The sequence below is a fragment of the Pempheris klunzingeri genome, chromosome 7 (genome assembly GCF_042242105.1).
Source record: "Pempheris klunzingeri isolate RE-2024b chromosome 7, fPemKlu1.hap1, whole genome shotgun sequence".
Taxonomy (NCBI): Eukaryota; Metazoa; Chordata; class Actinopteri; order Acropomatiformes; family Pempheridae; genus Pempheris; species Pempheris klunzingeri.
In genome coordinates, this window is record NC_092018.1 from 10660267 (window position 1) to 10684494 (window position 24228).

At 39.7% G+C, this 24228-nt stretch overlaps 2 protein-coding genes across 2 annotated transcripts; both read left to right on the forward strand.

Moving 5' to 3' along the window:
• Window positions 1-11753: 11753 nt before the first annotated feature.
• Window positions 11754-20048, forward strand: septin5a (septin 5a). The gene is made up of 11 exons (XM_070833528.1): window positions 11754-11963; window positions 13783-13873; window positions 14100-14186; window positions 14880-15003; window positions 15107-15241; window positions 15423-15540; window positions 15658-15759; window positions 16753-16849; window positions 16964-17099; window positions 17225-17327; window positions 18918-20048. The coding sequence occupies exons 1-11, from the start codon at window positions 11889-11891 to the stop codon at window positions 18978-18980; spliced, it is 1131 nt and encodes a 376-aa protein (XP_070689629.1). The 5' UTR covers window positions 11754-11888; the 3' UTR covers window positions 18981-20048.
• A 1268-nt stretch (window positions 20049-21316) lies between these two features.
• Window positions 21317-23311, forward strand: gp1bb (glycoprotein Ib platelet subunit beta). Its single transcript, XM_070833532.1, has 2 exons — window positions 21317-21361; window positions 22104-23311. Exon 2 carries the CDS (start codon window positions 22116-22118, stop codon window positions 22734-22736), a length of 621 nt encoding a protein of 206 aa, XP_070689633.1. The 5' UTR covers window positions 21317-21361; window positions 22104-22115; the 3' UTR covers window positions 22737-23311.
• The last annotated feature ends 917 nt before the right edge of the window (window positions 23312-24228 follow it).

Below are 24228 nucleotides of genomic sequence, written 5' to 3' on the forward strand. Positions count from 1 at the left end.
TCACCAAAGGGCCTGACTCCCAACCCCCAGATCCTCTCCGTTCTTCTCTTCCAGGGTCAGCGTCGGCCGAAGGCGGCTCAGAAACGACTGCAGCGGAATGAGCTGACCCAGACTTCAGTTCTTCCTGGATGTACCACAGGTCTGTGCAGCAGGAGAGCCCAGTGTGCTCAGTCGATGTAGCACACACTGAGGTATCTATTTCTTCTTCTTCTCTCCTTTGCCGAGAGCACTGATTGGATAAACACATAAAACTTCCCCTTTAATACAAACAATTATTAAATTAAAGCTAGATAAAGTTAAGTGTTAATGCAGCTGATGAAATCTGATGATTTCTATGTTGGTCTATTGATTTCTATGAATGCACACCTCTGATTGCTAATTAAACATCACATTTCTGATTTAATCCTGGAGATAATTTGTGTCCTAAATTAAAAAATGTCTTAGATGTAAGTGTGGTTGGTTTTGGACCCTAACCCCCCCTCATGGCATCCTGTAGGGACCCCCTCGTGTAGAGAACTGCAGCGTGACTGGCTGAGTCCGTGAGGAGGAGGAGGAGCCTTCTTCTGTCAGCTCGGCCTGCCCTCTTGCTGTCTGTCCGGGGTTTGGAGGCGAGGCGAGGGACCGCTTTCTGGAGCCGTCGCTTTGGTTAAAAAAAAAAAAATTGACGGAGGAGAGCGGTCAGCATGACGAGCAACATCAGGTACAAAAGCCGGATCCCGGTTAAAACAGGTGAGCGTGGTTTCTGGATTGTATTCACAGCCATCTTTTTTTTATTTATTGAGGATCAATGCAATGATTGCTTCATGTTCGTGTCTCTCTGGGCGTCGATCTGCATCCCTGCACCTGCGCCTCCTCCTCATCCCTCCTGTGATGGCCAACAGAGGAAAGCACAGAGGTGAGAGACCTTATTTTTATGTTCTGATTCTGGGGTTTTAAACGCTCTTGAGAATGCATGTTTAACCAGTGCTTGGACAGACTCTACCATCACACCGGGCGGACGTGGCTGCAGCAGCATCAGCAGTATTTACGTTTCAGATCGCACATTTTGGCTTTTATTTTTCTAGACGTGAGCGTATATCTGACAGTTTTATGAACGCAGGATGCTCTGAGGGCAGCCGTGCCATCACAGGCTGAGCCGCGATCACCAGGCTGACTGACAAGAGGAGGGAGGAGGGGGGGGAGGTCAATGTAGGTTTCATTTTTAGACGCGTATGTAGAGCAGGCCGGCGTCACAAGAGGCGAGCAGCCAACATGGTCCTCAGGAGGCAGCATCCTTCCTCCCCATCCTCTCCTCCCAGACTCGCAGAGTCATCAGCGGCCTGATTGTCGCCGCTCCATCCAAACCACTCACGGGCACAGCCGCTGCTCTGGGCTGCCTTTAGAGCACCCTCACCCCGACCATTGTTCAGCTCAGAAGCTCACAGCTGCCACATGAGCCTGCAGGGGAGGTCGCAGATCTGATGACCCCGGGCCTTCCTCCTCCCCCTCTTCCTCCTCCTCGCGTATCGTGTGTGATGGCAGCACGGTGGTGTTTGCATGTCCTGATTGCGCCTGGATGATTCAGCGAACCGCATTCTGAGTAAAAATGAAAAAGAGGAGAATCGTTTCTGGTGCAGAAGGAGCGTAGTTACGACGTTCACGCTGAAAATGCATTAATAGGACGTTGTAGCAAATGTTCTACCAATACACATGAGCATCTATGGCATATTTCATATATCAATAGGCTCTACACACACACACACACACACACACACACACACATGGTTATATATAACATGGTTATGTAGTATATATTGTATACTGTATAACCATCTACTCTACAGCTGCCAGTTTATTAGGTACACCCTGCTAAAAGTAATGCAATTTGATACGACAGTCCTGTAATAAATCCTCCTTTAATGAAGGTTGTAATGTTCAGTTATTGATTCCATTGAAGCTGTTTTAGAGAGGTGTTTTATTTCTATGGTCTTTTTAAAAGTTATCTAAATCGTTATCCTGTTATTTAGCCTACTCTTATTGATCAAGGCGGTGTGTGTGTGTGTGTGTGTGTGTGTGTGTGTGTGTGTGTGTGTGTGTGTGTGTGTGTGTGTGTGTGTGTGTGTGTGTGTGTGTGTGCGCGTGTGCGTGCATGTTTTAGCAGGTGTGGAAGAAGTGCTGAGATGTTTTACTTTGGTAAAAATAGTAATACTACTATGAAATCATGATATTACTTATGTAATAGTTTAGAAGTATTCACAGCAAAATGTGCTCACAGTATCAATAGTAAAAGTGCACATTATTCAGAATTTTCAAATATTTTTACACTTTAATCATTTCTTGTTGTTTTAGATATTGTACAGTAGATAGATGACAAGTGGGACAACATGGACATGGATATAATTACAGTAACATTGTCTGTTACACTATTGAATCATTATTACTGGCTAACCAAAGTGTAAGCAGCCTTTTGATGTTGTAATTTGTCCCTGTGCAGAGAATTTTAACAGATATAGTGTTGGGCAGTTTGATAAACTTATCATAGGTTTGAATGCAAAAGTTGAGTGGAGTAAAAAAGTCAAATATTAACCTCTGAAACATAGCGTAGCAGAAACTAGAGCAAAATATGCAAGTTAAGAGCAAGTATCTGAAAATTGTACTCGGGTTCGGAAGTTAGTACAAAATGAAAAACATGTTAAGAATTCAGATCTGTAATTCTTGTTTGTTTGTCTTTGTTGTATTCAGCATTTTTTGTTCTTCACATTGTTCCAGTATTTAGTCTCGTCGTTGCCCTTTGTCCTCCTCGCCGCTGGCAGATATAAGCTGGTCAGGTTGCACACAGATTTACCCTCTCCCAGAAATTCACACTGGACTAAATCCAGTGGTTGAAATGATTGAGATCACATGGTATCACCACACACACACACACACACAGTCACAGGCCTATGAGTAGATTGCTGGAGAACGTGGATTAGTATGATTATTGCAGATGTAGCATTTCCAGCTATTGACCTAAAACTACAATCAAAGCAGCTGCTGCTCTCCTCCTATAAATATTCATTCACTCGTGCTCAGTGTTTGGGTTACTACACACATTTTACACCTTGTGAGTTTTGCTTCTTGGCTATCACCCGCTCTTCACTCCCACATACTCTACAGCATCTGACCCTGTTGGATACTTTGAGAAAAATATCTCATCCAGGCTGCGGAGGAGGAGGAAGCAGAGAGCTGTAAAAAAAAGGAAAAAAAACGGTACTCAGTGTGATTGACTGAACTGAGATTATAACTGATAATCGATCTTAAATCAATATTTTCACAGCGTTCCTGTCCCCCTCTCATCTTCCTCTTTCCACGTCTCCCTCGCTCACGTCATCCTAAACGTTCCCGTTACTTCCTTTTGCTGGGATCTTACGTTGCCAGGCAACAGTCTTATTTTAATCCGTTTTCATCACTTCTCTGATACGAAGGAGTGGACGGCACCATCTGACCTACCCACAATCCTGTGTGGTGTTTATTCTGCATGTGGGTGGGAACTCACTGAGCAGAAAGAGAAAATCATAATCAGAGTTTTTATCAGTGGTTAACTGCATTGCGTCATCTCGATGTAGTGAAGAACACAAACGAGGTTCGTACCACATCCAGAATGATACCGTCACCACTGTGAAAACATCCCATCGTACCTGAAAACCAAATATAAATGTTTGGACCCCCATGTCAGATATTTCCAGGACTGCCGCAGTCATCTACAGTCAATCAGCAGTTTGACCCTGAGATCCATTAGTAGCTCTTCAACACGGGGTTTCATTATAGTTTGGAATATATAATATATAGAGTGTTACAGTCACACAGACAGATCATAGAAGAGTAGGACTACAACTAACGATTACTTTCATTGTGGATTATTGTTTTGATTAGTCTTCTTTAGTTATCTGGACCATTAAATGTCAGAAAATTGTGAAAAATGTTGCTCAAATATTTTGTTTCTTCCACAACTCAGCAATATTCAATTTAGACTCCTCATAGAGGAGTAAAGAATCTAGAAAATATGCATATTAAGAAGCTAAAATTAGATTATTTCATTAAAAGTTACTCAACCCAACTAATTTACTATCAAAATTGTTGGCAATTAATTTAATTGTTGACAACTAATCGATTAATCGACTAATTGTTGCAGCTCTATAGAAGAGCCACAAATACAAGTAGTTTCTCTGACTGGAGCCTCAGCAGACCAGAGTGCAGCACAGTTACAAATACACTCAGTATTTACTTAATATTACATGTTATTAACTTATGACGAGTCAATTTGACCTTTCCTTAATAGTCACAAGTGACAGTTACAGGATAATTGTACGTCTACCGTGTAAAAAGAGCCACGACAAGCTGCTGGTCACACAAGACAAAGTGCAGTAACTCTGGAGTGTATTAGATTATGAAGAGGGTCTGTTTCATATCTTATCGTTTCAACTTAATGTTTTTGTGAGGAGTAGCGTCTGATTTTTATCTCTCACTTGTCTGTCCTGGAAGAACAATCCATCGTCTGTTGTTCCTGCTGCTTTTCACTTCTTTTTTGGTTGCATTTTTACAATCTGCACCGAGCATGTAAGAAGTCATTGTGTTAGATGTTGCACAGGTCACAAAGCCCTCATTGATTTTGGCCTAAATAAACAAAGTTGAACTGAAAACAGAACTCTGGATAGACACTAAAAATCAAGGTGTCAGTCAGTGGCTTTATTAAATGTTAATATGTAATTTACTAATGCTTCATAGATCAGTTATAGATATTTGGTAAGAAAAAGACTTAGGGTTTCCAGGTTGTGTAAATGCTGGTGTTTATCCTCTCTTTAACTTATCAATTACTTGAGTGTTAATCAGAGAGATTTTTCTCTACCCTACCCTCTACTTACGACTTTCAAACTCTTTATGAAGAGTGCATTATCACTGGTACTAATTTAAAAGTAACCGTTGTCTGAGATATCATGACTGTCAAACTAAAACAGGTCAGTCGTCACTTCACTTCCTGGAGCAGTGAACACATGTCAGGTCAGATGCATTAGCTCCTAGTTTCCTCCATTACTCAACCGTCCCCTCACTCTTCCTCTCTGACCATAAACACACACACACACACACACACACACACACACTGTCGCTGCCACAGATGGGACCCTCAGCGGCTCCTGGTGAGGACCAGCTGCAGACCAGGGATAGGCGTGTCTCTTGGGGGGGGGAGTTGAAGCTGGGATTTGAGCCCCCCGTGGCTCCGTCTTTTCAGACAGAAAAGAGAAATTGTAAGAGGAGGAGTCTTAAATGTCTTCTTTGATAACAATCTTCTGAATTCATTTCCAGTTTTTGTCTGTTGTTTCTCCTTTAAGTAGCTTTAAGGTTGGAAAATTCATCTTATTCCACATTTTATCACATTTTCCGAATCACCTTGTTCAAACTCTTCACTGAAGCTATGTGTGATAGAGTGAAATATTCACTTCTCATTTTCTCAAAATTAAGCCCAACATTTTGGTATTTTTTGATAACCTGTGTGTGTGTGTGTGTGTGTGTGTGTGTTTCTGCCCCTACATGTTTTCTTTGGATTGTTTTTCTTCTGTGACAGTCGGTGTCCTCGTTCTTGTTCGGCTGTTTGAGGAGTCCCTGCCCTGCAGTGTGTTCATAGGTGCAGACTCTCATTCTGTCATGCTGCAAACATGCATGTAACGCCGGTGATCCAGTAGAGCGTGTGTGGCGCTTGTGTTTGTCTTGTACCTGAAGCAGCTCACCTCCATTTTCCTCCTCCCCGGTTTTTAATCATAACACTGCAGTGCTCGTCATGCCTCAGCTCTGCATTTCAAGAAGCTTTTAGAAAGTAACTGGAGGCTGACCCAGTTAGCGAGACACTTTGAAAAAAAAGCTTTTCAAGTGTTTTGTCGGCCATGATATGTTTGGGATTAAACGTTCTTTGGAAATAGGGATCAGGAGTCTGAGCTGTAATCCAATGAAAAAAAAAAGATTATTTCATGACCGTTCTCAGTGTAATAAACAGCAAATGATCTCAATAATGCTTTAATCAATCACAAAGTTCATTTTTGACTAGAAAACACTGAAATGCTGCATTCAGATCCTATTAAGGATTAAGGTTCACTTGTTTTGGAGCTTTTTGTCCCAGAACTGTAGATGTTCAGACTTTCATGATTTTGAGCAACTCCAAGACTTTTCATCCATGTTGGCTTTGAGTTGAGCGTGGCAGTTTTTCGCAAATGTTACTCAAACAGGAGTAAATAGTGCATTTGTTGCATTCTTTTACCTTCCTGAACACTTTTCTTCTATTTTCTTTCCTGGCAACATTTAACTGAATGCTAAATATTCAGGGATACTATGTGTTTATAGTACCATTGAAGGTTATGTCTGTGCTCTCATAAGAGGCCATTGTCACTGAATAGGCGGATGCTAAAACTGGGCCATGACAGCCAAGTGTCCTTCAGTGAAGCAATTTTACTGTTGCCTGAGCAATTACATGCTGTCAGATTAGCATGTTAAAGAGACAAGTGGCTCTCCAAGAGGAGGCCGGGGGCTCAGGATCCATTTCTGTTGTTTTTAGACCCCTCTCCCTCTGCCTCACCCACCCTCTCCCCTCATTTCTCTCTCTTGCCCTCTCTTGCCTCACTTGTTGGTCGGCAGGCAACAATTTACCCGAAACAATCAGGGTTAATGGTGTGAAAGCGTCAGCTGGACGACTGGAAGATGCAGAGAAGTCATCGGTAAAGGTCACCGCTCTTTACTGCCTTATCGCAGGCCGTCTGGCCGCTTTAAGCCGGCAACACGCTGTTTTAAACCCACTTATTACCACGATTTCACTGTGACAGCTGAGTTTAAAGATCACTATGAGTCTTCACTGGTCAGAGCAAGGGTGGAAACTAACTGAATATGTAGTCAGTGCTCTCATTCCTGAAGTTAGATTAAGTTAGACGTTTTCATGTACTTTTACTACTTTTCAACCACCAGTAATTCGTCTTTCACTTATTAGAGTAGCTTACTGTTACACCATTATGAAGATAATTTCACTGAAAATTTTCCGTTGATTATTCTTTTCTTTGATTAAAATAAATCTTTAAAATGAGACATGGATTCATTCATAAGAAATTTAATGCACACATCCTAATTTTAGGATTTTCTAGGTTTTGCTGCTGTAGCCCTCACTTGGTTTCTGGCTAATGTAAGTCTTAAACTTTATTAACTATTACAACTATATTGTTGTATAACTGACATCATTGCATCAGTTTGGAGACTTTTGGAACTTTTCTACACGTGTGATGCTTTTGTGCTTTTGTTTTTAAGATCTTTTAAGTAATGCTGCCTCTACATGAGGAAGATACTCCAGTCCTGAGAGCTTTACAAGCTCCTTCCCAGAATTTATGCTCAAACCAAAATCATACAGTACCAACACTTTCACCAAAGGTAAAAGAAGGCGTACACATACACACATCTTCAGGACAAAGATGACTGATCTCAGTTTCAAAAATGTATTCTCTGATGAAGACCACTAGACCGAAATGTTAGCAGATCTGTTGGCATGGACAGAATAAATTACTGAAAGTGAGATGAGTTAACTTTTGTGCTGAAGATCTGAGTGTGTGCTAACTTTTACTTTTGGTTATTCGGTGTTGATAGTCCAGCCGTCCTTTGCACACTGCCTGTGCAAAATATCACACGTCACCATGGATACTCCACACACATTGTCATACATACATCGTTTACACACATGTTAACCTGTTGATTGACCTGAAGTGATCCTGTAGTTTGATGAAGAACCTAAACTCAGTGTGTTTGTCTGTGGCTGAAATCTGAAAAAATCAGCTGTTCAATTTCTTTTAATGGTTAGTTAAGATTTTAAAAAGTGTGTCTTTGTCTCATCACTGTAGCCTCTTCAGTGCTTGGCAGCAGGGAATGATGGGTACGCTGTTGGACCGGATTAGTTTTTGTATCTGTGTGTGTGTGTGTACCCTGGCCGTAACACTGACTGCTGGGGCCTTTTGAGAGTCGTTTCCTTTAGGGTCAGGACTTTGTATGACTGAGAGGAAGAAGCTGAGCGCTGCCTGCTGATTGAGTGGCTGATCTCTGGATCTCTGCCTCTTCAGGATCATCCAACATGTTGACTGACAGACGGAGTCATTGTACATTCATGCGCTCAAATAATACTCTGACAGCGAAGAAGCCTCTTCTTGTGCTTGTTGTAAAAGAGAGAAAAATAACATAAAACTTAGAAGCACAAAGTCAGAGATCATATTTTGTCCACATGAGGATCTTGCACATTTCCCCCACGTCTTCAAACATGTTGTCCAAATGAGACATGTTCAAAAGCAGTACAGTGCAGATAAGTGAGTCATGTTTATATATAATGCACTTTTTAAAGCAGTAAAAACCAAGTTCATTCAGTGCAGGCAACAATTTTGAAAAGAATCAATGATTTGAGTTACTTATTGAGCAAAAATGCCAAATATCCTCTGGCTTTTGCTTCTAAGATTTTTAGGTTTTTTTCATTTAATATAGTTGATAATAATCATCATCAAACATTTTAGGAGATTTATGCAGTTTTTCAGGCAAAACAAGCAATTTGAAGATGTCCACTCTATAAAACTAGAAGGACTGTTTTCAGACATTTTATAAACTAAACAATCAACAGATTATTTCCCACAGAAAGTTATCGTCACTAACAGCAGTAGTTTCAAAGGGCTTTGCAGAAGGAAACCTTCAACAAAAAAGACAGAGTCTAAAAATGTGCACAGCAAAAGAACAAACCACAAAATATAGAGTTGTACGACTGTGTGAAAGCCAAAGAAAACAAGTGAGTTTGAAGATGCTTTTTAAGTTTCTCCATCAGAGCCTGCTGCCCTGCTTCCCGTCATTAGTCCTGACTCGTGGCTAACGTCCCTCTGCACCTGCCGCACACTCCACTTTTCCTCTATCCCTGTATTTGATCAGCTGGGAGTGATGCAGAGTCACGACTTTGACGACTTAGTAACTGCGCAACAGCAACCACGAGTCTGTGCAGCTACAATATGCAGAGCAATCACATAACAGCAAACCTATCCAGATGTTCAGGCAGTGATAGATAGTAACTCGTGCATATCATATTATAATCCTCCTCCTCTGTTATCTAAATAGCTCCTTATTCCAAACCTCATCTGTGTCTTAACATTGAACTGTCAGTTGTCAGGAGAGAGCGGTGAGGGAGTGAATGAGAAAGATGATAAAGACACAACGTTTTGGCTCCACTTAGTTATGAGGGACTTGAACATAATGTCGAATTTGCAAGTAACAAAAGAAGTGTGAGTGGGAAAGATTATATTTAGTGTGTGTGTGTCTAAAGTGGGAGAAAAGGACAGCTGGCCACTGAGAGAGACTAAAGGTGTGGGGGGGGGGTTATTGTAATGCCATTTCAAGACATCTGTTCCTTTCTTCTACTTAGATTGACCCTCTCACCCTCCTCCACACACACTAACACACACGTTCATGTCTCTCCACAGTGACCTAATCTCTTCATCTATATATTTGCAACAGAACCCTCACAGAACCTGGATTTTTTTTTCTCTCCTTCAGTGGGCTCAGACCATAAACTTTATATCCGAGTTGAGCCCTCTATCTCCCTCCTGTGGTGTGGAGGGGGACGGTAACGTCCTGTACGTGGCATCGCCGCGGGTTGTGCCTGCTTTGGGAGAGAAAATGGGAAAAAAAGGTTTTTTATTTCAAAGAGCATGTGAGCTCTGCTGCCCACATCATGCTTGAGTCAAACACACCCCCACATACACACACACCACTGTCACATCTGGAAGCAATCGACCTCTGCCATGAAATGTACCTCGTTCACCTCTATACACACACACACACACACACACACACACACACACACACACACACACACACACACACTCCTGGAGTAACCAGATGAGACGACATGGTGACTGATCTCCTTTACATCCTTTTCATTACAGTCTAGACACAAACTTTTTTAAAACATGGCACCCGTCCATGTCCACCCATACAACATGCATCCATTTTTGATGTAAAACATGTGAACTAATGTCAGTATTAAATGAATAGTTGATGTTTATTTGCTTTCTTGCAGACACTTAGATACTTAGATGAGGTGATTGATAGGACTTATGTACCTGTACAGTAAATCTTTCCCGTTTCCTCTCTTTATGCTAAGCTAAGCTAAACAGCTAACCACCAACTGTACCTTCATATCTAACACGCACAAGAGTGGTATTGATCCTCTCATCGAAATCGCTGCCAGAAAGTGTTGTTGTTAAACTAACCAACCAAAATATCACATATGCCTTTAAGAAAGCAGCAGTTTTAGGGTATGTTGCTGTGTGGATTTGCAGATAAATATTAGACTTAAAGTAGTCAATCACTAAAAACCAGTATGCTAAGTGCCATCCTGACGTTTTACTAACTAATCTCCAATGCAGAGGTGTTCTCCAGGTGGTGACTGTGTGGCTCTATGAAGCTATGTAATTCTTGCTGTACAGCAGCAAAGGATTATTCAACAGCTCAAAGTAGTGTAACAGTATGACTAGTGGAGATGACTTATATAATCAGCTAAAAAAAAGGTCTGTATTTCTGACAGTTGTACCAGGAAAACTCACCTGCCAGAAAGTATACAATTAAAGACTTAACATAAAATGTACTTTACTCAACCATTATCTACTTTATGCTTTGGTAGAGTATTTCTATTTTGTGTTTTATAGTTTTCATAAAAAGTTTTATAATACAAAATACTCTGCACCTTTAATGATTAAACTAGTCTTTCCCAACATTTTTGGCCAGCGACCCCATATGAAAAAAGCCACTTGGCATCCGTCATCACATTTCAAGTTTCAACAGAGAAACATTTCACTTCTAAACTTCTCAGATGGCTGAAATTAAATGATGCCCAATTATGTAAAACTAAACAATATTTCACAAAAAACAAAGATGAAACCAAATTAGATACAGATCTTTGTGTTTCCTTCTCTCCTCTCCTGTCAATCATCTCACAACCCCTCAGATTTATCTTGTGAGCCTTTGGAGGGATGATCCTCAGGTTAGAAACCTCCTAACTTTGTATAAAGTTGTTATAGTGACGTACACCATTACCAGCTACAGCAGTAAAATGTTTGTTATGAATTGACACAACACACACACTGAACACACGGATTGACAAATTAATTTACTTGATCATCTAATAATCTCACACCACAGGTCTGTACTTGCAGCCTTTGTGTCTTTGTCTGTTGTTTGTTTTCAGCCACACTGCAGTTTCATTGTCAAGTTAAAACAAGTTTTAACTTTAAGTTTCATTTTTGTGTCACATCTTTTAACGCTGAGGTCAACAAAGCGTCCATACTTTCAGTCTGTTCCTTCTCTTCGAGGGCTGGTGGTCATTTCTTTCAGTGTAGAGTTTTATTTTTCAACTGTCTGAGCTGGGGGAGGGAATACAGGCTGAATGAATGAGTTTCTTTTAGACCTTCGCCTCTTCCATCCCTCCCTTGTTTCCTCCCTCAAATTGCCACCTCTCTCTTGCTCCATCTCTCTGTTTCCCTCCCTCTCAGTGAGAATTCCTCCGTACCTGTCTGAACAGGGAGCGTTGGACTGCTGTAGGGCAGAGGAAAGAAAGAAATAAAAGGAAGAAGGAGGGCAGGGAAAAGGAAAAGACAGTGAATCGAGAGGGGGAAGGAGGAGGAACAAAAGGGGCACATTTAAAGGGCACAAACAGGAAAGAGGTGTGTTAGAGACAATTTGGGAGCAAGCACAGAGAGACAGACAAGTTTATTAAGGTCTTGAGGCTTCAGATTTGCCTTTTTCCACGTTCCCTGCTGGGCTGTTTTTCAACTTTCTGAGACCCGTGGCTATTTTCGGTCCGTCAGTGTTCGGGGCGGTTTGGGATGGATGCCATCATGCTGCAAGAAAAACTGGTGGAACGGCTGCTGTGCCCACGAGTGAGAACAGCCAGGCAGAAGGTAAAAAAAAGTCGGATTTCTGGAGACAAATGGGTGAAAAATAGACTAAAAGAGTGGAGAAATATCAGGAAATGTTCATAATACAACAAAAACTAAAGACAGGCAGTTCAGGATGAGTTTATAAAGGCATAAACAAGAAGCCCCTTATACCTGTAGACTCTGCCAGCGTCTTATGATGGCATCTCTGCTTTTCTGTGGAGGTGTCCACTCTTGTGATACCTCTGCATAGAGACACTTACCACTGAGATGATTTCTATAAGTGCTTCTATGTTTACTTATTGATTTATCTGCCGATTTCCTCATCCTCACTCCCCAGGTTCTCTGGCAAGTGTTTGTGCCATGCACTCTTTGCACCGCCTGTGGGTTTTTTGTGTGAATGTGTGTGTGTTTTTGTAAATGTGATCCTCACCCGAGGAGGTTGTCGGAAATGCCTATGACAAGTTATGACAGCATATAGAGACGCTGGCTGTGTGTTTGGCTCGCGTGTTAGCAGCAAAGAGCTTTTCAGGTCTGCTGAATGCAGCTTCTGTCTGTGTGTGTGTGTGTGTGTGAATGGTCTCGACGGGCCTCGAGTGTGTATTTATATCTACACATGTCAGCAAGTAGAGCAGGGTAATGATGACGTTGTGCCAGATGCAGCAGAGAAAACCTGCAGGACTGAGAGCTTCTGTCTGACACAGTGAGAGACTGGTATCCTGTGGTTCTCTTTGTGAGAGTTTTAGTGGAAACTCTGAGACGCCGGTTATTCTCAGCTGCTTCACAGAGGAATGCGCTGCACGTGTTTTTCCGCACAGTTGTAGATTTTCTGCGTTATAGAAGCCGTCTGGCTGTTGTGGTCATTTTATTGGATCAGAAGCTGCTAGATACATTTTGTTTTCACATTAGAAACCCTCTGCATGCTCTCACACTTATCTGGTGTGTGCTTCTATTTTCAGCTTGTTGGTTTTTGATGTGTTATTGTAGAGCTAAAACAAAGTCAGTTATTCAGTCAATTAAATGACAGTTGAAGTATTCCTGTTCTTTTCCTTTTTATCTTTTTAAAAGTGATAATACCAGTGTTGAAATACATACAAATAAAAGTCATGTATTCAAAATGTTATTTAAGTAGAAGTTAAAAGTATTTGCATAAGAAATACACATACAGGCCAAAAGTAAAAGTACTCTTTATGCAGAAGGACTCGTTTCAGAATCATATATATAATATTTTTTGATTATTAATGCATTCAAATTGCGTTGCATTACTTTTACAAAATCTAATCTTATTTTATCTCAACCTATGATATTAGATCACAACTTATTAGTAGATTTATGTTTGGTAAAGAATGTACTTAACTACAGTACTTGCCTCCAGTAAATGTACTTAGTTACCTTCCGCCACTGGTTTGAAAGTAAACTAAATGCTTTTGGCTTTGAACAAAACAAGCAAGACGTCATCTTGAGCTTCAAGAACTTGAGATTCTTCACTCTTTTTTTTTTTTTTTTACTTTTAATCGATCAAACAACCAATTGATTAATTGGGTCAATATATTAGGGCTGAAATAAAATTCACATCATAAAAAAAAGCAACAAATCTTCACTAATGAGAAGTTGTAACCAGAGACTATTTGGTATTTTTGCTTGAAAAATGTTTGAAAGAATTAATAAATTATCAAATTAGCTGCCAATTATTCTTCTGTTAACAATTAATCATCTAATTGTTTGATCTCTACAATTATTGTCAGATTAAAAACAAGTCGCAGCCCTACATTACTGACACAAAGCCTGAATTTATATTCATTACCTTTTTCTTCTTCCTCTTTGTATCCTTTTTTTGTCGCAGGAAAAGCAGTATGTGGGTTTTGCAACTCTCCCCAACCAGGTCCACAGGAAGTCCGTGAAGAAAGGCTTCGATTTCACCCTGATGGTGGCAGGTCAGTTTGAAGCTGAAGAAAACATAACTAAAAACTCACTCGACTCACAGTTGCCAGTTTATTAGGTACCACTGACTACTGTAATATGATGCAGTCTGACTTCAGGGCTGTTGTAATAGACCCAATAAACTTGCCTCTTAGTTCAGTCGGATTTAATTTTAATTCAGATTAGATTCACATAGATTGTGACCCTGTGTGTGTGTGTGTGTCTGTGTGTGTGCTGCAGGAGAGTCGGGTATGGGTAAATCCACCTTGGTCAATAGCCTGTTCCTCACAGACCTCTACAAAGACAGGAAGTTACTGAATGCTGAAGGTGAGTGTTTTTATGTTGTTTATTATCTCGGTGTCAGTCGTAATGAATGCACTGCTCTGTCAATAAGAGCGCTCTGAGGTCTGGTAGTCATATAAACCTGATATTAACTTGCCATTTTTACTATTTACGAAATGGCTCAAACAAGCCTACAAATATGCTGTTTATCGGCTAGTTTTATCAGGTAGTTGAGTTAGATATGCAACAGTTTAGATATTTAGAAACAACTAATGTCTATGCTAATCTGTCGGCTGCAACCTGTTTAGTTAATTTAGTTAATAGCATTAATATGTTATAACTTAGCTGGTGCAACTGGCTCTAGAGCTCCAAATGTGTATTCATCCATCGCTGAAAATAGTCCCCAACAGGTGCTCCATTTCGTCCTGTTTGACTAATGTTTGCTGAAAACTACAGTGCCCAGCTTTTTCAGGAAATGATTTAGTATATAATGATGACTCGTTTTTAAGGATTTGTATATTTTCACGGGGTTTATTGACAATAACAAACATCTAGACTATCAGTATCCTTCTATGTCAGATGCATTTGTAAAAGCCATTTGTAAATAAACATTGAATTAGTCCATCTGGGCTCATTTTGTATCTTTCTCCAGCTTGTTCTACATTATCTCTGACCTGCTGTTTCACCTGTTTCACCTCATTTTCTCCCCGTCCCCTTCTCTGTGTCGATGTTTTGCAGAGCGAATTAACCAGACGGTGGAGATCATCAAACACACTGTAGACATCGAGGAGAAAGGAGTCAAGCTCAAGCTGACCATCGTAGACACGCCGGGGTTCGGAGACGCCGTCAACAACAATGAGTGGTGAGCTGGAAGGCCCGCTGGTCCGACGTGTGCCTGATTCAGCCTGCTCGCTTGAATTCACAGTGTGTGTGTGTGTGCGTGTGTGTGTGTGTGTGTGTCCTAGCTGGAAGCCAATCACAGACTACATAGATCAGCAGTTTGAGCAATACTTCAGAGATGAGAGCGGGCTGAACAGAAAGAACATCCAGGACAACAGAGTCCACTGCTGCCTTTACTTCATTCCTCCATTTGGGCACGGGTAATAACACACACACACACACACACACACACACTTATTGGAGGAATAACTCACCCTGACAGTGAACATAGCCACAGGGAAACAAATAACACCTTCTCTGCCTGCAGATTTTCTGCTCGGAGCCGTCAGTTAAAACTGTTTTGATAATTACTTCGCCGTCACTCTGGATTTCCTCCCACAGTTTGCGTCCGGTGGATGTTGAGTTCATGAAGGCTCTGCATGAAAAAGTGAACATTATCCCACTCATTGCAAAAGCCGACTGCCTCACGCCCAATGAGATAAAAAAGCTCAAAGACAGAGTGAGTTTCCAATCTGCACATGCACAATGAATTCAGCATGTTTCACTGTACACAGATGTTTTCACTGTAACGACTATTATGATTTGTATTTGTGTGTGTGTGAATGTACGTGTCCAGATACGAGAGGAAATAGACAAGTTTGGCATCAAAGTGTACCAGTTCCCCGAATGTGACTCTGATGAGGATGAAGAGTTTAAACAGCTTGATAAGGAGCTGAAGGTGAGTGTAGTCGCCAGAGCGACTGTACCTCTGGCCACATTTCACTTCTCTGCAGTTTACAGGAAAAATATCATTTATTTATTTTGTTGGCTTAAGAGAAGTCAAATATAAATATATTGAGTCTAAAAATACTGGAATCAGCAGATTAAATACCTGGAGGCTAAAACTTTAAACCTCTCTGAAACAATACATTGGACATAGGAGCACCTCAGTTTTCCCCCCTAGAGGAATGTCTATTCATCCAGATAGTTTCGGTTTTATGTGAGATTTTGAGATATCAGCCTCTAAATCTTCTACCTGGTGAATAGAGTTTTGTTTTTGTTTCTCAAAGCACTGAAAAGTCGAATGTGAAGACTCAACAAAATGTCCTTCCAGAGAGACTTTTCTTTGGAACAAAGAGAACGGCTGACTATTTTTTGGAAAGAGACAATACTTTTCAGAAGTGATTTTCTACACTACAAACTAAATTTCATTCACCTCAAAAGTATTTGCTGTCGTAGAACTCTCCCTGTCAATGTAACGCACAGTTTGATATTTACATTCAACTGCCAAAATTTACCAACAGCACTGATTTGATTTCCACATTAAATAAAAAATATGGTGAAGTTTCCCTTTAAAAAGGCATGACGTGACCGGCAAGGCAGAAAACGTTTGGGAACCACTGCACTGGAGCAAAATAGCAAAATGTGTTTTTAGTCATTTTTGTGACTGACCTTTTAAATCCTTTAAGTGAGCTTAAAATTAAGTAATTAAGTTTTCAGCTTGTGACATGAATCCACGGATCAGCAGGGAAAATCTGTACAGGAAAACTAAACAACAAACAGTTTTATATATAGTTATAAGTGTCTCAACAATTACAATCGCACTTCTCTTGAGCTGCTCAGTGGCCTTTTGTGAACATGTGTAACTCTGTGAATATGAACCAGCACACTCTGGATAGTCAGGGGCTAAAAACTAAAAAAAAAACACCCATCCTCGTGTCTGTGTGTGCAGGAGTGCACCCCGTTCGCTGTGATCGGCAGTAACACGGTGGTGGAAGCTCGGGGTCAGAGAGTGAGAGGGAGGCTGTACCCCTGGGGAATCGTCGAAGGTGTGTTTGTATATCATCTGTGTGTGCAGCTGTCATCAGCCTGTATACTAATTAGACACAGTTCCAACGTCATAACTTGGATTATTCATTAATTTGACATATTTCTTTGCTCAGTGGAGAACCAGTCGCACTGTGACTTTGTCAAACTGAGGAACATGCTGATTCGCTCACATATGCACGACCTCAAAGATGTGACCTGTGACGTCCACTACGAAAACTACAGAGCTCAGTGCATACAGGAGATGACCAGGTACGTGTCAGCAAAAGAGACAGCAGACAGAGAGAATATTTCTCAGATAACTGCTGATGTTAACAGATTTCTGCTTCACCTCTCCTGCTTCTTCTTCTTCTTCTTCTTCTTCTTCATCCTCACAGTAAACTGGCTCAGGACAACCGTATGGAGAGTCCCATCCCCATCCTACCGCTCTCCACCCCAGATGTGGAAACTGAGAAACTAATCAAAATGAAAGATGAGGAGGTATGAAATAGTTTCACCAAACAATGGATGCTTTGATTTCTGTTGGAAGATTTTTCCTGAGTGTGTCCTGATGAGTCACGGTTCTCTGTTCTCACACAACTGACAAAAAAATGATGACAAATGATTGCGTGAAAGTCTTTCACCACCGAGAGAACAACAGGACTTAAAATATTTCATGAACATGTGTCATGTGACTAAAAGGCTTTTACTCAGTGTCTTAAGTTAATTTAACTAAAATTAAAACTTAAAAAACTCAAATAGACAAAACACAAGTCGATAAACATCTTCACCACTAAAAAATGATGGGACATGCTAGTTGCTGAGATTGTTTGTGACTTATGATGTTACTGAAGTCATCTTTCAGTTGATTTGGTGTTTGGTGAGACATCATGCATGTCTGGACGTGCTTCACTTTCTAGGAAACAGTTTGCGTTGTCATCTGTGCTTCTTCCAGAGTTTCTGTATTTGCTTGTGTTTTCTCACTTTGCAGCATTTAGTTCTAAATGATGAGCATGTCTTCTCAAATTGGTGAAGATTTTTCCTTATTTTGCTTGTGTGTTGCCTATTTGTCTGTGTTTTCTTAAGTTGCCATGTGTTGAGCTCTCAGAGCCACCGTATCAACAATTGTTCTTATGTGTATTTCACCTAATGAACAAACTATTCAGTTCTAGTTAAATTTTTGTGTGGGATGATTCATTTTTATAGAATGTCAGCTTCTTTTTTTAACTGTGAATGTTGGATAGTGATATTAGGCATAAAATATCTGAAGTACAAAGAGATGCCTTGCCATCTTGAATACATTTGCTAATCATTGATATTTTGCTTTTTAATTTTACCTAATTATGTAGGAAAAACAATGTAATAAACCAAAATATTGATAACTAAAAGAAAGAAAAATTAGGTATTAAACAGTCAAAGGAGATAGAAATAAAAAGAGAGGAAAAATCTATGTATAGATAATTATATATAATAATAATAATTCATATATTCATATAACGTTAGCATTCAAATACACATATATAGGCCACATATACTAAAATGTTGCAGTACCAGTAAGGACACTTGCTTCCAGCTGGACAGCGCACAAACATGTAAAATCATTAGTGAGAAAGAAAGAAAGAAATACACTTTCATTCTTTCAGTTTCTTGTTACAATCTGAACTGTGTAATCAATCTGAACAAATCTGTTTCTCAAAACATCAAAGTTGGTTGTTTACATGTATTTATGCACCACATATAAATACAGGACCATAAATCATATGCAGATGTCTATTACATACATCAAATACTTGCCCCATTTAGAAGTGGGTCTCTTATTTTGTGAAACTGTAATGTCACAAACTACGTCCCATAATGTTTAAAATTTCTGACTAAAATCCAACCTTTCATTAATTTTATCCTGAGTGAAATCTTGTATTTAGTTCCGGTACTTCTGAATTATTGGTCACCCCCATCATGTGAACATTACATATTTAAATCCACAACAGTGATTATTATTTTTCAGCCAGAATCAGTTTGATCTTTAATGTGTCCTCAGATCAAACACACAGTGACGTTAAAGTTTAACCAATTGTTCCTCTCTGTCTGCAGCTGAAAAGGATGCAGGAGATGCTGAACAAGATGCAGCAGCAGATGCACGACAAAGACCAGTGATGTCTCCCAGCAGAGCAGAGCTGGTTGGGCTGCAGCGCCACCTGCTGTTTCTCCCCTGAAGGACAGTGAGACCTTCAGACGTTGAACGTGGATATCATGTGTTAGTGGCAACTCTGGCTGTACATTTATCCTCAGTTTGGTGCTTTGTATAGTTTGTCTGCCTGGAGGGTTGTTTGTCAGAGGGTTTTTTTTTCTCTGAAACTATCCCACTTTGAGCCCCTCGCTGTGGTTTAACAGTCTTAACATATATAATATAAATGCATAATTTAAATTACTACTCAGTGTATCTAATTTATAAATGCGATGCTAAACTTTTTGGATATTTTGTCAGGGTATGAACATGCGTGCTACGAGATGTTTTGTAAAGAAATTTAGGTTGTTGGTGTTGGTTTAAATTTGAACATGGATATTGTTTTTTTATTGTGTGTTTTTGAGTGTGTGTTTGGGTGCACGAGTGTCATGACCTTTCCTCTGATATCACCAGGTATCCGTCCTTAAAAACTCCCATTTACCCTTTTTACTTTTGTTAAAATCCAACTTGTGCTCCTGTGAATTTGCTCTCTGATCCTCATAAATACCTTCATGTGACATTTTTTCACGTATGGCAAGTCAAAATATCCTCTCCCAGCATTTTTAAACGTGCTGGCTGAGCTGAAAATGCACTTATTGCCAGTGGCTAACTGTGAATGAAGAGCCTTTGACATAATGAAAGGGTTTGAGCCGCACAGGGTGCATGTGCAAGCATGCTGCCATTACTCATATCCGCTAAACGCTATGGGCCTATTTCTACTGCTTTATAGCCGATGCCCTGTGCTTGTATTAAAGTTCATCATGACCTACAGTTTGCTTCGTTGGTAAAAATAGATCATTACCGAGAAGCAAATACTGTGTCTCTGCTTCTGTTTTGTGTGTTCTGTGTGTGTGTGTGTGTGTGTGTATGCGTGTGTGTGTGTGTGTGTGTGTGTGTGTGTGTGTGAGCTGATGCTGAGGAACAATACATATTTTGCCTGAAGGCTGTGAGTTCAGCCTGTGCCCCTGTTTATAAAGGTGTGACAAATAAACTCTTGTTTCTCGTCAGTCCAGCTTCACTTGTTTCTCTTCTGTCACTTCCGACCGTCAGTCTGGAGCTGCTGCAGGCACATGATCTGCTGATTCATGTTTATCTCCTGTGGCCATTCTTCCTCTGCACTGATCACTGCGTCTTCTCCCTGTCAGTCAGAGCAGATGTAACATTAGTATGAATAGTAGAAATATCTGTGTTCCTTTAAGAGGACTTTGACTCAGAAATGTTCGTTTTAAATGTGATGTTTAGTGGTGGTGAAGTACTCAGCTCTTTTACTTCAGTAAAAGTAGCCCTACCACAATGTCACAGTGCTCTGTTACAAGTAATATACTACAATAATATACATAAAGCACCAACAGTAAAAGTACCCATTATGCAGAATGACTCATTTCAGAATCATGTGTATTATATTATATTATTCTTGGTGTTGCAGCTGGCAAAGGTAGAGTTTATTTTACTAACTTTATGGACTGTGGTGTGGCTCGTGAATTTCCCAGCGAGATCAATAAAGTTTAATTTTTACCTATAGAGATACATCATAATATATTCATTGATTATAATTTCTATTATTGATTTTAATTTGCAAAATAGGCTAATTAAAGTTATCAAATAAATATAATGGAGTTAAAAGTGCAATATTTTCCTCTGAATTGTAGTGCAGTAGTCGTATACAGTAGCAGTAGGTACTTAATAAACCACCACAGGTAATAATCCATGTTATATGTGATGCTTGATAAATCTGCATGTTCTGATGCAGAAGTGGATCTTTAAAGTGTTTTAGATACACTTCATTTTACAGGCCACTGATTGCCTAATTGTTTTAAGGAAATAACTTCGTAATTTGGTACTAATTATAGGAAAAGTTGGTAGAATGTATTAAATTTAACCCAAGTAAATATGAATTTGTCCTTTATCATTGAAATTTATTCTTTATTCTTTTTATTCTTGTCCATATGCTACTTTAAGACTTTTTTTTATTTAGTTGAGCTGCAGTAATCTGACTATAAATCTCTTTAGGTTATCCTAGTGATAAATTGTAAACTTACTAATTAAACATTATTTAAACAAAATATTTTGCTTCTAATTACTACCACAGCAAACGGTTCTTTCCAGAGAAATTGATAGAAATAAATTTTGAAAGACCCCTAAAATAAAGAGTCACTGTATTACTTCCCATGTCCTGTTAGAAGTCTGTGCTTGTGTGTGTGTGTGTGTGTGTGTGTTCATATTTGACAGTGGCCTTTATCAGTGAGGGCCAGCTTGCAGTAACACACACATTGGCCTCAGTCTCTTCTCCTGAAGACACGCAGCCCTGAAGGTAAAAGACGCTCCTCAGACATTATTAAGACTTTTTAGTTTCATGTCAATCTTTAACATTATTGACTGGCCCATGAGATGAACTGAATTTATAAAAATTATGTTGCTAAGAGGTTTGGTTTTGGAGAAATATTTGTTTCTTGTTAAAAATGGACACAAACTTGTGGACACTCATTAGACATGTCAGCACTCTGGACTAAGAAACCATCCAAAAGAATGCCTTATATTGTAAAACGTACAAAATATATTATTTGTTAGCTAAATGAACACATCATGTCATATTAATACTATGTTTTGTGTTGTCCTTTAGTAAATGCTGTATTGTAAGTTCTCATTACTAAACTAGTGGTGTACTGTAAACTAGTTTTAGATTATTCAGCAGTATATCACATATACTAATGTATCACATATATGTTCATCGCCATAAACATTGTATTAATTTAAGACACATTACTAAAACAGTTCCTGGTCTTATGCAAAGTGTTGCAAATGTGCTGTAGATGTACATTAAACAAAATGTGACCAGATAAATTCCTTCCATTTATAGCTGAATAATCAAGAGCCAGACGCTAAATTTAGCAGTAGTTTCTGTAAAGTCAGTGTTTCCGACACCATAATACGGTATCTGCTAAAAACTAAACCTGTCCAGAGATATGAAGAGCAGCTTATTGTCTCCTCTCCTCTCCTCTCCTCTCCTCTCCTCTCCTCTCCTCTCCTCTCCTCTCCTCTCCTCTCCTCTCCAGTGAGTGGTAAACATGGAGGGGTTCCTGCTCCTGTGTCTGCTCCTCTTGTTCGGAGGTCAAAGGTCATCCGCATGCCCCCGCCCTTGCTCCTGTCATGGCAGTCAGGTGAACTGCAGCAGCAGGTCTCTCACCTCCTCCTGGCTGCCCACCAGTTTCCCTGCAGGGACCACCAATCTCCATCTCCACAACAACCAGCTCACCCACCTCCCCAACGGGCTCCTGGATCATTTGACCTCCCTCCGCTCTGTCTCCCTTCATGGTAACCCCTGGGTGTGTGACTGTGGCGTCCTCTACCTGCGAGCCTGGCTGCTGCGTCAGCCCGCCACTCTCTCATCACACCTGGGAGTCAACTGCAGCTTCCCTCCTGCCCTGAGAGGGCGGCTGGTGGTGTATTTAGCCGAAGAGGAGGTGCTGGAGTCCTGCCACTACTGGTACTGTGACCTGGCTTTGGCCTCACAGGTGTGTCTGTTTGTGTTTGTGGCGGTGCAGGTGGCTCTGCTGGTGGCTCTCCTCGTGTTCCTGAGGAAGTTCGAGAGGCTGTCCAAAGAGGCGAGGAGGACCACAGAGGAGAGCTTCACAGCCGGGGAGGGTCCGAGGGAGAACGAGTACACAGCTTTAAAGGACAAAATGTGAGAAGGAGCTTTGATGGGACATTTTTAGATATAACAGAAGAAGAGAATCGTTCATATCATTTGCACACAGGAGAGAAAATATCTCGCACCTGCTTTTTGTGTTTCAGACCATAAATCCATCCATGTTGACAAATTAAAGGAACAACCTGAACAAAAGAGCAGGGAAACATAAATAAAAAGATTCTTCCATACTGGACACAAGTGGAATAATTTGATGTGAAAATAATAAGAATCTACATCAACAGATCTGGAGAACGTTAAAGCTGTTTTGGAGGCTTGTGACACATCACCAAGAGACTTTATGTTGGTTTTTCCTTTAATTTGTCGCCCATCTGTGTGTTGTAGACTGCCACAGACCATCATAGAAAAGACTAAATGAAAATAAAGATTTAAAAGCGTCCTTAGGTTACTTGAAAGGTGCTATATAAATCCAAGTTATTATTATTATTAAAAGTCTAGAGCACTAGAGCCTGACTGATATTGGATTTTTGAGGCTGATACCAATGAGATTAAATTTTCCTGTAACAACGTACTCAATGATATTTATTTACCACTGACAATAAAGGATCCATTTAATTTGGTTATTGAACAATTGTGACCAGGATGAGAAAAACATTTTACCGTTGAAAAATTGTTAATCTGAAGGACAAACAATGAACTACGAACATATCACGACCATTTCTGTTCTGCAGTTCTTTGTTACTTATCAGCCATGCATTGATTCCAATGTATGTGTGTTACCTTAATATCAGTTGATATTATTATAGTACTCACTGCTTGCACTTGCTCCCAGTAAACCATTTTTATGTGTATAATAATCATGATCACATAAAGAAATTTTTCTTTTTAAAGTTTGATGTTTTGAGCACAGACCCTCTCTGCTTTGACTAAAACCCATACAGTTAAAATACAAAATTCTAATTTTCTATTTTTAACATTTTAATGTTGCTGAAAAACGGATAAATGAATAAAAATGGATGTCTTTGTAAAAGTTTGTATAGCAACTTGAAATGCTTTATTTGTTGATGTTATTGTTGTTAACAATTAAACAGTTAATCATAACTTATGGTTATGTCATTGTTGATAGGGTGTTTTTATATGCATGTGCGATTTGGGTACATTTTAACATTAACTACAGATGTAGTAATTTGCAGTTTTTTACTTGTATATTGTACAATTTGTTAAACAGAAAAAGTTTTTTCAGATTGTGTCTTGTTTATTTTAGCCTCGCATACATTTTTAGTTTTTTCTTTTTGGATCTTTGGATATTTTAAACACAAAATAAATGGCAAAGTGTTGCATGTCTTTCTTTTTTTATATATATATAAAAATGTCATAAAATAACTCTTGCATTATGGATGAACTTACACACTTAATTCTCAAATTTCTTTTAAGTAAAAAATCGCTGAGTTGCGAGTTTATACTGAGATCCTTAATTAGTTTATTTATTTGAACAGACACACACCTGATACATATACATATATACATGTCAT

Excerpts from the sequence above, each read along its gene's own strand:
- septin5a (XM_070833528.1), top strand. The coding sequence starts at position 11,889 with ATGGATGCCATCATGCTGCAAGAAAAACTGGTGGAACGGCTGCTGTGC. Across the intron at positions 14,187-14,879 it reads GAAGTTACTGAATGCTGAAG|AGCGAATTAACCAGACGGTG; the intron begins GTGAGTGTTTTT and ends GATGTTTTGCAG. Across the intron at positions 15,760-16,752 it reads AGCTTGATAAGGAGCTGAAG|GAGTGCACCCCGTTCGCTGT; the intron begins GTGAGTGTAGTC and ends CTGTGTGTGCAG.
- gp1bb (XM_070833532.1), top strand. The coding sequence starts at position 22,116 with ATGGAGGGGTTCCTGCTCCTGTGTCTGCTCCTCTTGTTCGGAGGTCAA.